This window comes from Emydura macquarii, unplaced genomic scaffold (genome assembly GCF_026122565.2).
Source record: "Emydura macquarii macquarii isolate MOO-44397 ecotype Brisbane River unplaced genomic scaffold, CSIRO-AGI_Emac_v2 contig_3470, whole genome shotgun sequence".
Taxonomy (NCBI): Eukaryota; Metazoa; Chordata; order Testudines; family Chelidae; genus Emydura; species Emydura macquarii.
The window spans coordinates 8452315-8468207 of NW_027133607.1; the positions used below are offsets into that span (position 1 = coordinate 8452315).

General features: G+C 46.2%; 1 protein-coding gene across 1 annotated transcript; it reads right to left on the reverse strand.

The window, feature by feature from the left end:
* Nucleotides 1–11897, reverse strand: LOC137144511 (carboxypeptidase A1-like). Its single transcript, XM_067534866.1, has 11 exons — nucleotides 11833–11897; nucleotides 8762–8843; nucleotides 7542–7676; nucleotides 7020–7118; nucleotides 5146–5247; nucleotides 4332–4433; nucleotides 3345–3455; nucleotides 2739–2829; nucleotides 1868–2067; nucleotides 778–862; nucleotides 1–188 (listed from the first exon to the last, which is right to left on the reverse strand). Exons 1-11 carry the CDS (start codon nucleotides 11895–11897, stop codon nucleotides 1–3), a joined length of 1260 nt encoding a protein of 419 aa, XP_067390967.1.
* Between the last annotated feature and the right edge of the window lie 3996 nt (nucleotides 11898–15893).

Sequence of the window (15893 nt, forward strand, 5' to 3'; positions counted from 1 at the left end):
TTAATAAAGATGGTCCCGGACGTGCTCCAGGATCTTCATTAGAGCCAGCCACGTTTCTTCCGCTGTTGGGATGATCTGACTGGCTGGCAGGAGGAAGCCGTAACGGCCGGTGTCCCGCAGCTCAAAGGTGTAGGAGTACTTGATCCCCTTGTTATAGCTCCAGTCAATAGTCGTGCCGTCAGCGCGGTCTGGAAAAAAGAGAACCCTGGAAGTAGCGTTGGAAGCAAGATTGACAGGGGAACAGAGTGGGAAATCTCTGGCTCTGCTTACACAAGGTGTAAAGGGATTGCAAGCAACCATTGCTAGGAGTGCTCTGAGCCTGCAGTGGCTGTGCAATGCTTCGCAATCATCTGCTCACAACAGTCATCCCAGGCCTTTCACAAGTACCAACTGTACTTGCTGGTTGCAGGTCTTGGTCTCAGGTCCCCCTGAGTTTGTGCCATCTATGAGAATTCAATCCCAGTGTGAACAGAAAGCCACGTGCATTGGAACTGTCCTGGTTCCTCCCCTGGTGCAGTGCTTTGCAACTGGAAGTCATCCAGATGCACATGGTCCCAGTGCAAATTCTGAGCCCTGGTGCTTCAAGAGCCCCTGGTGCTTCAAGAATTCACTGGTACACCCACAGTTCAGGCATCTGCTGTGGGCGGACAGGTCACACTAGTTCCATGCAAGATAATACTTCTGAGACACATGCATCATCAGTTATTTGGCGAGGTAAGGTGAAGAAGAACGTAGATCTTCTTCTGCCCAGCCCTGCCTGAATGACAAGCCACTTACAAATGGTTTCGATCGTGCTCCCATAGGTGTATTTAGTCCCATGTAAAGCCGCTAAGGCAGCCACTGCTTCTCTGGCTAGATCATTCTGCAAACAAGAGAGTAAGAGGTGAAAGGCTGGGAGGTCCTTAAATATTCAGTGAAAATATACCTCCGTCCCTTCATGTAATAGCAGCACGCATGCGCGCGCACCCACATGAGCACACGCGCACAAGCATTTAGTGAATGGGGACAATCTATTTAAATCCTGGGATGGTGGGCGGAGCTCATCAATGCAATGAAAGGCCCCGCCCACCAGATGAGGGAGGGGTCACAGAAACCAGAACTTAATTGGCTAAGGGGACAAACAGGGATGGGGGTACAGGCCCTACATCAAAATGAGGGACCCAGAAGGGGCCACCGAGCAGAGAACCCCAGACAATCCCACCATCCAGGGAGTCAGGGGATGCCAGCCCTGGAGACCAGAGTCCTCTCTCGGTCCTTAGACGAGGTACATTGTGGGCCGCTTCTCCCACACTGCCTTGTCCAAGTGGCCCAGGCCCAGGTATTGAAGCACCTAATTTCCATTAAATTAGGAGCCTAAATACCTTTGTGGGTCTGGACCTCCGTGCTGAGGCGGAGGGGCCACCCCTCGGGCGAGAGGTACGTTCTGCTTCTGTGCCCATTTGTTCTGTTACCATGCTGGGGATAGTGCAATCATGGGGGGTGTTTTTGATGGCAGGGATTCCTGTCTCTTAGAAAGAAGCTGAGAGCGCCAACCTGTTTGAGGATCAGCTTTCAGTTGGCCTTGACTTTCACTCACCACCCACGCCCCGGTCCAGATCTGGAACTGTTAAGCTAGGCTCCGTGGGTACGTCTACACTGCAGCTGGGTGGTGTAATTCCCGGCACGGGGGGAGGGATATAGTTGTCTATATAAGACAAAGCGCCTAATATCGGGACATCCGGTCACCCCAGGCTTACCGTGGCCACGCTGCTATTTTACCATGCTAGCTCCATCAAAGTTAGCATCTACATGTCTACCCCTGAGCCACCAGCCCTTAGCACACACTGCTTTAGCCCTCTCACTATTTGCTCGTGAGAGCTGTTCTCACCAGTTCCTGATGGTCAGCAGCAGGCTCCATCGTGTAGCCATAGGGGAACATCAGCATCTGGGAATAGCTGTGGATGGAGAGCAAGGCTTTCACATTTCCATGGCTCAGGATGAAGTCCACAATGGATTTCACTTCACTCTCAGAGTGTGGGTAGGGTCCGTGGTACGTTTCTGCACAGGGATTGCTACTGGAACCGGGGCCTGTGACAAAATACATTTGGTGGCAAATTAAAATACAGCAGATCTGTGAAAAATGTGCAGTTGTATGTGTGAGTAGAACATTATTTTTTTAAAGGGAAAAAAGCCCAATATAATTGAAGATTATTTCCTCAGTAATAAATGGGACAAATGACAGGTTTCTAATTTATATTTGCAAACACTCCGGAATCTGTTTCACTTCATTAGCCAATGTCCCAGCATTTTAAAGAGCCTGGGCAGTAATAATTCACCTCTGAGGCAACTCCACTGAACTTCCTTCATTAAACAGTAATCAACAAGATTATGTGAGTCCTGCAAAATAAAGCGCTATTGCTTTAGTCACAGCGGTAGTAGAATTGTGTGTTATTGTAGTAATAAGGTAATGTTATTGTTCTAGGTAACTCATACGTGACATATATTAGTACGTGGCTTTAAGAACAAATTGATTAAAGAATCAATGTTATGACTTCCTGTCAGCCAGGAAGCTGAGCAGATGAGTCCATTTCCTGAACAGAGTAGCCCTGCTACTCCACTGTAACAGAGAATAATGAATACCTGTTTTTAATATAAGGAGTCACGTGAACCCTAGTGATAACCCCGAAGCATGTGCTTACAGTAAAAAGACAGACATTAAGAATTAATAACTATCTGACATGTCCATGGCCGTTCTGTACCTCCGAAGCCTGCATCCCAGTTCCTGTTGGGGTCCACACCAAGGCAGGAAGATCCAGCATTGATGGACCTGGTCTTCCGCCACATGCGGTTCTAAGAGCAAGCACACGGGGAACCATGAGTTTTGATTAATGGAGAGATGCTAACAGCTGGGTCTCGAGTCATTTTGATCTTTGCTCAGTTATTACACTACAGATGCAGAGGGCTGTGACGTCTGCCAGTCAAATCAATGTGATGCGGTTTTGCCCTGACATCCCAAAGGAACCTGGGATAACCTCTTGTTTAAAGCACGGGGTGGCCAAAGTGTAGCCCACATGCCTAATTTTGCTCAGTTGCTCTTCAGCCCAGCCCGTGCTCAGCCTTCATCTCAACATGCAGTAGCCACAAATCCTAGCAGGGAGGGCTTGAGGTGGTGGGGGCCTGCAGGTGGGTCGTTGACTCAGCGTAGGACCACAGAGATGCTCACCTCACCCAAAAAGTCACGATGCCCCAAGACGGACCTTACATGGCTGGTGCCTGTAGGCATCCTTGCATGCATGGGTAATACAGCTAAGGACTGAGAACTTCTCTTCCCTCCGCTCTTTCCTCCTTACCCCAGAGGCACTTACTGTGCTGTGAGTATACGCAAACCCATCGGGATTGGTGACTATCTCAAAGAAGACATCCATGGTGTCCAGGAGGGCAGTCAGTGAGGCATCCTTGCCATAGTCACTGGCTATCTACATGGGGAGAAGGTCTGAATTATCCGGGGTCCCCGTTTGCCACAGTGAGGGGTCATAACAGCTACCGGGAACGGATCTACTCAGGTTAACATTACGAAACAGAGTGATGATATGAGATTAGCTACAACACTAGGAGAATGGCAGAGCTGAGAGCCAATGGCTGGAAGCTGAAGCCAGACAAATTCAAATGAGAAATTAGTCCCACATTTTTAGCTGTCATGGGGACAAACAACTGGGACAAACCACCAAGGGAAGAGGGGGGCATCTCCATCGCTTGATGTTTTCAGGTCAAGACTGGTGGCGTTTGTGGAAGAGATGATTCATTTAAACACAAGTTATGCTTTCGTCCAACACCAATTTTTGAACTCAGTAGAGGGGCAACTCAGTGAAATGTAACAGCCTGTGATATACAGGAGGTCAGATTAGATGATCTAATGGTCCCTTCTGGCATTATTCTCTATTAATCTATGAATTAGCTGCTGGGCCGCAATCCATTTTCTAGTGGACAAGGGTCCATGACTCAAAGCCACCAACAGACGCTGATTTCCACATTTGTTGGCCATCTCAGCAAAGAGATCAAGTGGGATATGGAGCATGAACGACACTTGATTTCAGCTCAGTTATGGCCTCTGATCCCTAGAGATTGGTCCCCTACAGCTCTGTAACTGAGGTGAGTTTATGAAACTGCCCTGTTCTCAGTGACCTTCAGATTGACCCTGTCAGCTCTCAGCTCATTGGGAACTAGATTGGTAGTATACATCATCCTGCTTGGTATACATGTTCCTGCCTGGGATACCTCATCCTGCCTCAGTATAGGGGACTGGACAAAATGACCCCCTTAGGTCCCCTTCAGCCCTATACTTCTAGGATTACCTTGTTGGCAGTCCATACTCCAGTCGCCTGGGTGATCCATTCTCGAGAGTGAATGCCAGTATCAATCCAGATTGCAGGACGGTTAACGCCTCCTGTGCTGAACTGTAGGAGAAGTCAGCAGACAGAACATGCCTATGTTAACTGCAGTCGGAGCGCCGGCTAGAATGTGCACGTATGTTTATGGAGTCCATAGTTTGCTCTGGTAGTGTAATGCCTGTCATTTGCTATCTGGCTGGTGAGGATTTATGGAACTGGGTAGCAGAGGATCCCTCCCTCTCTAGATCACTGGGGCAGGTCCATCTGAGCCCGACAGGATTAATCTCTCAATACAAGTCAGCTGGAATTTTTGTAACTCTTCCTTAGGCTCCTGATGATTATTGAACCCAGAGATTCCGTTATCGATTCAGGATCGTAAATCATATCGGCCACTTATTACTTTGTTTTTAAGAAAAAGAGCTTCAGGAGCCTGTTACGTGGTTCCATTGCTCCTCATTACATACCGTCCCGAGCTGCTCTCCCCTTACCCTAGTCAAGATTTATCCTGTGGACAGAGTGCTCCAGAATCTATGGAACATTAACTCTCTGCCTTTGCTAGCAATTCTTAAACGGCTAGTGAGATATTTGAGTGAGGGGAAGGATGGATGTACCATCCACTCTGTGTATGAATACATTTTTCTGCAGATAGAGGTCCCAATTCAGCAAAGCATTAAAGTGCATGCTTCACTTTAAGCATGTGTATAGTTCTGTTGACTCCCATGGGACTACTCATACGTTGTCATCATATTCAATAATTAACATGACATGCACTACCCACCTTCAGCACATAAAGAGGTCGCTTTTCATAGCTCTGCCCAATTTGAATTTTGCTAACCAGGTCTGGATTTTCAGCCACCAGATCGTCCATCCAGCTGTAAATCTAAAAGGAAGAGTTTTCAGCGCACGCATATTAAACTGGTCCCTGTGGGGCTCTGTGACGGATTGCACCCCTGTATTCACAACTTGCACACCATTGTAATCATCTTTGTATAAGGTAAAATGCCGTGTAAGGTATAATCTGAAAACTCATAATTTGCTAGTCAGTATTGTCCTATAAAACATGTGTGGCAACATTGTCTGTGACATTATAAGGTTTTCCTGTATGAGGTTCAAAATTCATAGCACCAAACTGGTCAAACAGGTCTGTCTTGACCAAAGGAGTGTATGTTTGCCTTAATTTGCATGTAAAGAGTCATCAAGCAGAAAGGGAAAACAAAGGAAGCTCAAACTGATGGGGAAAAAAACAGCAGGGAACATCCTTCCACACAGACTCTTTGTCTCCCAGTTCCTAGCTGGAAATGTTTTTCAATAGGAGGATTGAAACTATAAAAAGAAGGAACAAACACCCCAAAATGCCCCCCCTCCCTGCCCACTGCTTTCTCTGCCCTGAGAAGACAAAAGGAAACAGCCTTTGGACTTTGGGGTGGGGGTCCTGACCTGAAGAGCTTGGTCAGTAGCCTTTCTGGAAGCATGTGGTGAGAAATGTTGCTTGAGCCTAATATAATTTGTCCAATTAGGCTTCAGTACACTTTTTATCTTCATTTTTCTTGTAACCATTACTGACTTTTATGTGGCATTATTTGTACTCACTTAAAATCTATCTGTAGTTAAGAAACCTGTTGGACTGTTTTCTAATCCAACGTGTTTTAAGCTGAAGTGTTTGCGTAACTCCATTTAAGATAATAAGCTGGTATATTGTTCCCTTAAAGGATTTTAAATGTTTGTACGGTCCAGGAGAGGGCTGGGCAATACAGGCCATACATTTTGGGGGGAAATCTGGGGCTGGGGGTGTGTTGGGGTCACCCTGCCGTATAACCATGGCTGGTGAGAGCCAGGGTGTAGCTGGCAGGCTGCAGTTTCACACAGACACTCAGGGTGCGGTTTGCATGCTGGAAGGCTGTTTGTGTGTGGCCCAAGTGGGAACTACCATAGCAAGGCACCGTAAGGCACCCAAGGTTGCTGGGCAGGGGTGAAAGAGCGCTCCACTGGGTCGAATTGTACCCTGGTATGTCAGTTTCATTCTTTGTTGTCGGGTAACATAGGGGTTCTCGGCCCCTGTGTGGTGATCAGCAGGTGCCTACAGCAGCTGAGACCTTGGTCTTTTACATATCCATTAGACTGGACTTGCTTTGCCTCTTATACCTGGGTGCCAGAAGCCCCCAGGTATCATGTTAATTCCTCTGGTTCCTCCTACAGAGCAACCTGGTAGCTACTCTGAAGGATTCTGGGATACCTCCGTGGACCACTGTATGAAAAATGTTGAGAACACCTGATATCACACGAATTCCCAGCACCCACCAGGAAGCCTGTCCTCTGATGACACCTGAACTTTCGATCCACAGATGAGGCTAAATGGGTCTCCCAGCAGAAAAGGAGACTGCTGGGAGAATAAGTAGCTAGATACAGAGGCAGAAAGGAATGATTCTTGGGTCTCCTGGCTGGAAGATTTGCTTCCAGTCTGGGGAGAAGGGATCTAGAAGAGGATCTCTTCAATGTAACCCTTTTCTGAGAGGATCTCCCAACAAATTCTTCAGGAAACCCTACACCCGGATGCTGTATTTTTATAGACACAGAACCGGCCACAGTACAGCCTGACCATTCAACCACATTCCCACCAAAGAAATGAAGAGAACACACTGGTAAGGAAAGTACCTCTTCAATGGTGTGGTAGGAGGAGAAGCTGAAGCTGTTGCTGCTTCTCTCAGACATCCTGGACACCCTCAGAGCCTCTTTTTCCTCATCCAGTAATTCCTGTTTAAAAAAACACAACCATGCACAGAGAAGGGTGGAGCACTTGTGTTACCTTTTCCCATATGGGGCATACTGTGGCGACATATGGACACCCAGGGAATTGAATCCAAGACCTTCAACATTAGGGCACAAGCCCCAGCTGACGTACACTAAACCCTTGAACTAGAGGGGCTAGTTTCAGGGATGAGGTGGTGGTTCAATCTCATTCAACCCTTGTCCTCTTGGCTGAAACAGACACAAAAGGAACACTGAATTCCACTACCAGGGATGGTTTTTTGCAATGCGGACCAAGATTCTGTTTTTTCAACTCACCATGTTTCTTATTCTGTCTTTCCTCCCCTAACTCACACCCAGTTCAGACCACATCCAGCGTAGGGAGGTTATTTTCTTGCTCATGACCCTGCATTCTGCAGGAGTCCTTACCTGCATGTCATCTATCATGATTGTATATGGAATGGTGTTAGACTCCAGAAAGACTTTGACCGCTTGGAGGCAATGGAAGGGGACTCTCACATCTACTGGGAGACCAGGCTTGGAAGGGCTAAGCCAATAGTCAATCTGGTTTAGAAAAGAAAAACAAAGTTAGCTTCAGCCAAGTCTCTGTATTGTTCTACCTAGAGCTCTCCAGACACTGGAGAACAATACAAAGTGAATTTTGTGAACACAGCCAGTGATGTTAATGAATAATATTATAATCATATTTTGTATTCACATAGTGCCTTTTAGTCACAAGGATTCCAAAGTGGTCTACACACGCACACACGCACAGCAAGGAGGACTTCAGCGGTCACTGAAATGCAGCTGCCTCTGAGACGGAACATGGCAGCTGTTTAACAGAACACAGCAACACTATTGGAGCCGGGCAAATTATTCATTGCAAATCATATATTCATTTACTTTAGCCCTTTTCTCTAATTGCAAATTGCCCATCAACAGATCAAGATTTCTACAGATTTGTTCCTCATTCGATATTATTCCATGGATGTTTTGTATAAACATATTTCAGCCTATGAATCACTTGTGAAATGTTTGCTGTGAATGTCACTTTGAATATTCACTATATACGTGACTTGACTTGTTTTGAATGGACATATGGGTCTGTTCTGGTCCCTGATTGGATGAATGTAACTCTTCAGATCAAGCTTCCAGTGCAAATGTTCACAGTTCCATATTTAAAAACCTGCTTTGTGCAAATATTCTGCAATATTTGCTCACAAGTTGCTGCTCCAGTCCGTAAACTTGTTTGCTAGAATATTGTCATGAAAAAAGGGGATCAGGATATTGAGAGGGGGAAGAGCACTGCCTATTGAATCACCAACGTCTTGCAGTGTTCTGATTTTTCTAGGGATATATTTTATTCAAGTACTGATGAGTTCTGACTCCCCTTAACACCTGACTGTAAAGAACATCACAGCCAGGGCCCGCACATGGAGGAGGAAAAGGGTACACTTTACCAGGGCCCGGAGGTCTTGGGGGGCCCGGAGGTCCTGGGGGGGGCCTGGCCCAGGCTGCAACTCCCATGGGTAGGTGTGTGGGAGGGGGCCCATGTTAGAAGTTTGTACTGGGCCCGAAAAAATGATGCTTGGTCCCTGATCACAGCCTAGGTGGTGTTGCTGTAGCTAACAGCTAGAGAGTGTTCTTACCTGCAGGTCTTCCAATTCTCCTAGTTCCCTGAGTAATGCAATCTGCTCTTCATTGCTGGCCCTGATGCGGAGAACCTGATCTCTGGTGAAGACAAAGCAACAAGACGAGACAGAAGGTATGTGAGAATGATGGCAAAGAACTGGCCACAGATCAGATGGATAAACAGCAAAGATTCTAGGCAATAATGGTGCGCTGAAGCTTACAGTGGAATTTGGTGTGAGAAGGTCTTGAGGCTGAGGCATTGTCCACACTAGCAATTCTGCTGGCAAAACTTTTGTCACTCAAGAGTGTGAAAAAATACACCCCAAGCGACATAAGTTTTGCCAGCATAAGCCCTTGTGTAGACAGCGCTACGGCGGCGGGAGACGCTTTCCCACCAAGATAGCTACCACCGCTCGTTTAGATGGTTTATTATGTCGGTCGGGGAGCTCTCTCCCATTGACATAACGCGGCTACACCAGCGCTCTTACAACGGCACTGCTGCGCCGATACAGCTGTGCTGCTGTAAATTTTAAGTGTCGACCAGCTCTGAGTCAGATAAGGCGGCGTTAAGGAATGTACAGAAGTTTTAAAATGTTACAAGCAGATTAGAGATCTGGCATGTGGACTAGCCGATGTGCATCCAAAAGGGCTGTGATGGGAGAGAGAAAAATTGCTGGGGATACCTGTTGTATTAATTGAGATGGAATAAATGGGCTAAAGGTGTTAAGATGACCCAGTCACTAAGCAACATTAACAGTGTTAAACAAGGTTTGGAGTTTGGTGTACAGAGGGTAGGGTTGGACTAGATGACCTCCTGAGGTCCCTTCCAGTCCTCGTCTTCTATGAATATTCTGTGACCTCAGCCTGCTTATTACCTGGCAAACACATAATTAAAAATCCTTTTAACCTTTTAATAAAGATAAAGAAAAGAAGGAAAAACAGTTAAAACATTTGAAATGTAAAGCGTTAAGTAAGGCTTTCATTTTAACAATATCCCTTGTTCCCTTTCCCTTTAGCTGGAGAGAGTTTTCAAAGAGAAAATCCCCCTTGTCTGACCGTCTTTTAGATGGTGTCGAAGATGGTGATAACTGTCCCTTTGGGGGAAAGAAGAAGCTAGTTGAGGTGGGCTAGAGTTGAGATATTGTTGCTCTTGTTAAAATGCAGTCCCTTTTCATTCGTGGTGGTGTTTGGGATTCAACCAGTAGAGATGGCGATGTCATCTGGGTCCTCTCTCTGGACTCAGCTGGTCAGGACATCTTTCAGGGTTAGGATGACCAAGGCCCAGGGTCCCAATAAATGGTGGGGGTGGCATCCATGATGGTGAAACTTGCTCCAATAGGCAATTTTTCTCTCAAAGTCTTTCTGTAAAGCCCCCCAAAAGGCCATGGTGGGCAGAATGGCCCCTCCCCTCATTATTTTGTCCACCAATTAGGGCCTAGTTTCCAACACACCAATTTTGGTTCACTGATTTCTGGTTCTACACTTTTCTTGTTTACCACACAAAATCTTCACACAGTCCTTGAGTTATGCCAGGAGTCTTGCTGGTTTGGGCTAATTCGGTTTCCCTATCTCTCTCTCATACCTTTTCTCATCAACATTCATTGTTAAGGTTTACTGTGACATCTCATGAACTTACATTCAGTTTTTACAGTTGAACTCACAATTTGGATAAATTTGTAGGCCTGGTTATCCCACCATACCCTAGCAGCCCAGGACTGATACAGTTCTAGTGGGTGTTTAAATCCTTGATTTTGTGCCATGAGAGCTTCCCAGAAAGCTAGAAAGTATCTATTGGGAGATTGACATTTACCGGGATTCAGAGACACCAGGGTTCATCACAAAGCCGCCATCTTAACTTTGTTTGCATTTGGGGAGTTATTTCAGGAGATTATCTCTGAAGGGCACTTAGAAAAAAATGGCTGATTCAAAACAGCCAGTGAGATCTCATGACGCATAGATGTCATGATAAATTAAGACATGTCTTCCTAATAATCTCCCAGGGGAAGTGGTAGAAACTCATTTTGCCAACTATTTAAAATTGGACTTTGTGGAAAATACTGGCGATCACGCTGTAGGGAATAATTATGCCTCAGCCTGGTAATGGACTAGATTATTTAAGTGTGTTTTCTTTAGGTCTTTTTCATTTCTAATTTCTATTCTCCTATTCTCCTAAAAGAAGACATTAGTTCCAGGATCTCACTTCCAAATTAAATCTGAATTACATGGCCAGGAGAAAGGTATTTTAGAAAATACCTGGTTCCCGCCAGCATTGTGGGCTGGGTTGCGTGTGCAAAGCACGTAAGAAAAGCCTTTGAGCATATAAACTTTTCTTTACCTGAAGAAGCAGACCCAGGCATTGCCATCAAAACAGCCAGTAAAAGGAACCATCAGGCTTCACAGGCCATGTGGACAGATCTATGCTCCTTCAGTGAGAGGATGTGTCCCAGAAGTCTTTATTCAATCCTTACTCAGACAACGCTCCCACTGAAGTCCTGAGTTAGGTCTGCCATATTTGGCCCAGAAGAATTAGAGATGGAAAAGACCCAGTGGGTCATCTCATCTATTGCCCACTCCACCTGTAGCAAGTACAAAAGTGTTCCCTACATACAGTCAGAAACTCTGTTTGAGAACCCTCCATCCAAAGCCTCATTCTCGCTTGTAACTACCAGTCAGAGGCTGGGGGGAGCTAATGTCATTGTGCTTTTTTCGTGCTGGGGAAAGCTGATGAACATATATCCCTGGAGATTTCAATCGTCTGTTTATCCCCAGGAAAAATACAGCCCAGGCCAGGGTGGTGCAGACATCTATATATCATTCTGCCAGTGTGGTCCAGATAGGTTCCACTTCTATGGGGAAAGGATAGTGAGTACTCCATGATGCCTTCTGTTCTTGGCTTTTTTGATGAGACCAACAGGGCAGCATTGACACCTGTCTGCTAGGAAATGGACTGAGACTACAGAGGCCACCGAGCAGCCATCCGGAAATAAACACTTCCTACACCGGCTGGTTTCAGACCTATGGGTAAATGCTCCCTAACTCATGACCACGCCTCCGAACTGTCCAGTCCCCGGAGTCCCTCTGTACTCACCCCACAAAGAGCTTTTGGCTGAAGGCAGCTGCCAAAAGAACACCAAAAACCAGAAGCCCCCTCATGATCAGCAATGAGAGATTGTCGCTCAACCCCACTTCCTATATATTGTGGTTTTCCAACTATAGTTTCGCATGGACCTTTCCTTTCAGGGGCTATTATTCATGTCCATTCTGAGCACAGAGTCAGAGATAACAATGCAAACAAATTAATCAGAAACATTTCCCAGGGACTGATGTGTTTTGTTTGGTTGGAGAGGAAAATAAAGCATGTGGCTTGCACACCTGGACCAACAAACACCTTCCTTAGACTCTGTGACAGGCTCTCCTGGAAAGAGCTTTGCCTGATGCAACTGTTGCATGTTCTCTCACCAGTAATCACCAGGGATGATACGTTTGAGATTGCACCTCAGGGAATGGGGTAACCTTGCACTGTTCCCCCCAGTTCCCAGCAGTCTGCGTGCTGAGTTCCACAGACAGTTCTGCATGTTCAAGAACAGAAGTCTGGTGACTTGAAATCGATGTGATAAGACATCCCTAGCCTAGGGTGACCAGCCAGCAAGTGTGAAAAATTGGGACACTTTTTTTTTCAGGGGGAGGTATAGTTACCTATACGACAAAGCCCATAATATCGGGATGGTCCCGATATTATCAGGATGTCTGGTCGTCCTCCCCTAGCCACCTAAGACTTCACAGCTGTCGTTGTGCTGTGTACATACTGTAACAGCATCGTAACCACCTAGAAGTTCACGATTGCCACTGTGGCCACTTGGAACGTCACGGCCAGGGCAGAGATAGAGTTCAAGTCAATACTGTCCTGCTCCAGAAAGCTCAGGTTGCTGTTACTTATGCTAAAGATGGTCACTGCTGATAGTAAAAGGCTTGTGACACACAGCTGAACAGTTCGGACTGCATCCACTAGAGCATGGTGGTCCACACACACACACTTGCCAGCCCTTTGCAATACTTGTTTACACGAGTTAGTCGGAAGGTTTAAAAGTGACAGTGTACAAACGGCACCTTCTTGTCATTTGTAGCACGGCAGCACCTCGGAGCCCTAGTCAGAGACCAGGACCCCCTTGCGCAGGCACTATACAAACACAGAACAAGGTATACACAAGTGGGGGAGTCAGATTCATTTTAAGAACAGAGCCAGGCTTGGAAAACGCAGTAATAGCTAAGCCAAGAGATTAGCCTAATGTAGCCACAGCTTTCTGGGCAAAAAAATCCTTTTCCAATCCAGTAATCAATCAATCTATCTATCTGTCTATCTATCTATTCTGTGCCACTTGATTAATTTCCAGGCACTGGTCTTATGTGCCTTAAGTCTGAATAAATCTTTTATTCTTCCACAAAATATGAATTTGTCTTCCAGTCCAACCTGGGAAGGCAGTGAGTAACCCACCAGCTGTTTGGAACACTGGAGGACATTGAGATAAGCCTGTTCAGTGTTGACTGACAAATTGTTACACCGGAGGAAGAAAACACTAATCTCTGGTCCTTCTGTGGCTTGGATCCATGGCCATGAGCTGCCCTCAGACTGTTTTCAAGCCAGGAGAAATCAGCTTGCTGAATAATTAAACTGGGGCTCCCCCAAGAAGCTGCTCCAGATGGATCTAAGCTCCCAGGACTCTGTACACAGGGGAGGTGGGAACAGAGCATGCAGTGTGCCAGTCAGGTGTCTTAGTTATATAACGTGTCCAGGACATATCCAGCTCTGCTGAAAAGGGTTGCAACTCCACTGAAGTCCATGTGGTTGCCCAAGCGTTGGCCCTACATTTTTAGGCCCTCCATTCAGGTTGAAGGGATGCTGCCACATAATAAACACATTTCCTTACCTGCATTACTGCTAACACTAGAATTTCACCATTTATGCTTTTTGTGTAGTTGTTACATTTCATCCAAAAACTGATGGTTTATTGTCACTCTCAGGAGTTCATGCACTAGCATAATGCTGCAATGTAGACAGGTACTTCCAGTGACACTGGAGCACTCAGCAAGGGAAAGATACCAGATCTTCAACCCCCAATGGACAAGCTCCTGCCGCTTGAGTTGAAGGAGTAACTCCATCCATGATGAAGTAGGAAACTCTTATTCTTGACATGAGTTAGCCACTAGAGGGTGACATACACACACACACACACACACACACAGCCCAGTGTATTGCACAGGAGTATATTTATTTATTTTAAAAGAAATCTATTTCCCCTGGATTTTATTTTAAATTTCATTGAAACATTGCTGTCGGCCTTAGGTTTTGCAAAAGCTTGATTTCATATCATCTGAATGCTGATTCGCATTTGGGGAATGTGGCATTTTATACCTAGGTCTCACTAGCGAGAATAACTCAGAGCCTCGGGCCATAAATTGAAGATTTCTCATTTGTTTTTCTTATAGGACAGAAATCCACCCTGCAACCACATGGAACAGTTAAAGGGCCCATGGTGCTTTCCATGAGAGAACAAATGTTAGCAGCAATGTCCTTCCATATCACTGTGGAGGATATTTACATTCTGGCCTCTTGCGGCTTTGGAGAAGTGTTTGTTTTCCCACCTAAGCTGTTGTGCAGTGTCATGGGAGCTGATAAATGCGTGCACTGCTCCAACCCAAAAGCAGCTGTACTTCTTCATATGCTTTCCGTAAAGTCTCTTCGGGCCCATTTCTTCCAGGTAAGGGGTCATAGAAATATACGGGATTGTTATGCAAAAAGGTTTGGTGTAACTGTAAGTGCCTCTGATCACATGGAGGGGCCCACCAGTCTGGAAGCTTGTAGAGGTATTTATTTTTTCAGTAGTGACTAGTAAGTATGGTGGCTTCCATGTGCTGATTTGGGCTCCCCGGTGCATTCTGGCCCTTTTAAACTTCTTTAGAGATCTGGTATTTTTGTTTTCTTTGCTGCATTTATTATCGCGGAAGGATGAGAGAGCTAGCACCATATCCCTTTCCTGATTATAGCTACGAAGGGGTAGATCCTGGGCTGTGCTTCTCAAGAGGTGCTGCCCAGGGAGAAGGTGTATAAATACCCCACCTTTGTGCCCTCTGGATTCTGAGCTGCTGAAGAGACAAAGTTCTAAGTTCAAGCAAATGTCTCTGCTTCTCCGAATTACAGTAGCTTCCCCAGGGCTGCCTATGATTTGCACAGCAACCCAGAACCCTTCTGCACCCAGCTGTGCCCTGAGCCTGCCCCTACCTGGGGCTCATGAGGGGGACTAGCACTGGGCTGCGTCGGTCACCTGTATGCTCCACCTGTGCCCAGGGAATTCTTCCCCAGCCCATTGTGCCTTTACATGGCACCTATACACTGCCAGACTGTAAGAATGGCCGTCAGCTGCAGCTGCATTTCAGCGATGGGTAAGTGATACTATACAGCCCACGGTTTCAAACCTGTGCCTCAAGTTAGGCATCTAAATCTAAATGTAGGTCCCTGCATAAGCTGAAGTCAATTGTAAGGGCGCGTCGCCATTGAAAATCAGGCAGTTTACAGCTGGGCACCCAAATGTAGAAGATGCTTTTGAAAATGTGGCCCTTCGCCTTTCTGAGCCTCAGTTTCCCCATGTGTAACAAGGGCGTTGTGAGGATTGATTAGCTGTTTGCAAAGCGCGTCGTAGATGTAAGAAGAAGTGCTAAGTACTGGTTTGGTTCAGTGCTGGTAAGGCCCTTATCAGACCCGTCTGGGATATTAGCTGCAGCGTTCATGGCTGTCCACAGAAGGGATGTTATTATCCCAGCAGGAGAGCTGGTGCCGGGCTTGTAGAGTCACAGCTCTGAGAGCAGGCCAAGGAAGTTAGTTTTACTTTCATTGCAAAAGAAGAAACTTTGAGGAAACCTAACACGGGTCAGGTGAAAAGTACAAAGCGGCCTGTTCACGTGGATAGAGACACATTTAATAATGGCACTGGGGGTTTAACAACTGGGGGACATGAGCTAAAAACGTAGACATTGGGAGTAACTGATAGAGATTTGGGTTGAAGTTATGTCACACAGAGACAGATTGGCTGGAACACAGACCAGGCTGCTATGCTACATTCACAGACCATAGGACACATATTTCCTCCTCTCCAA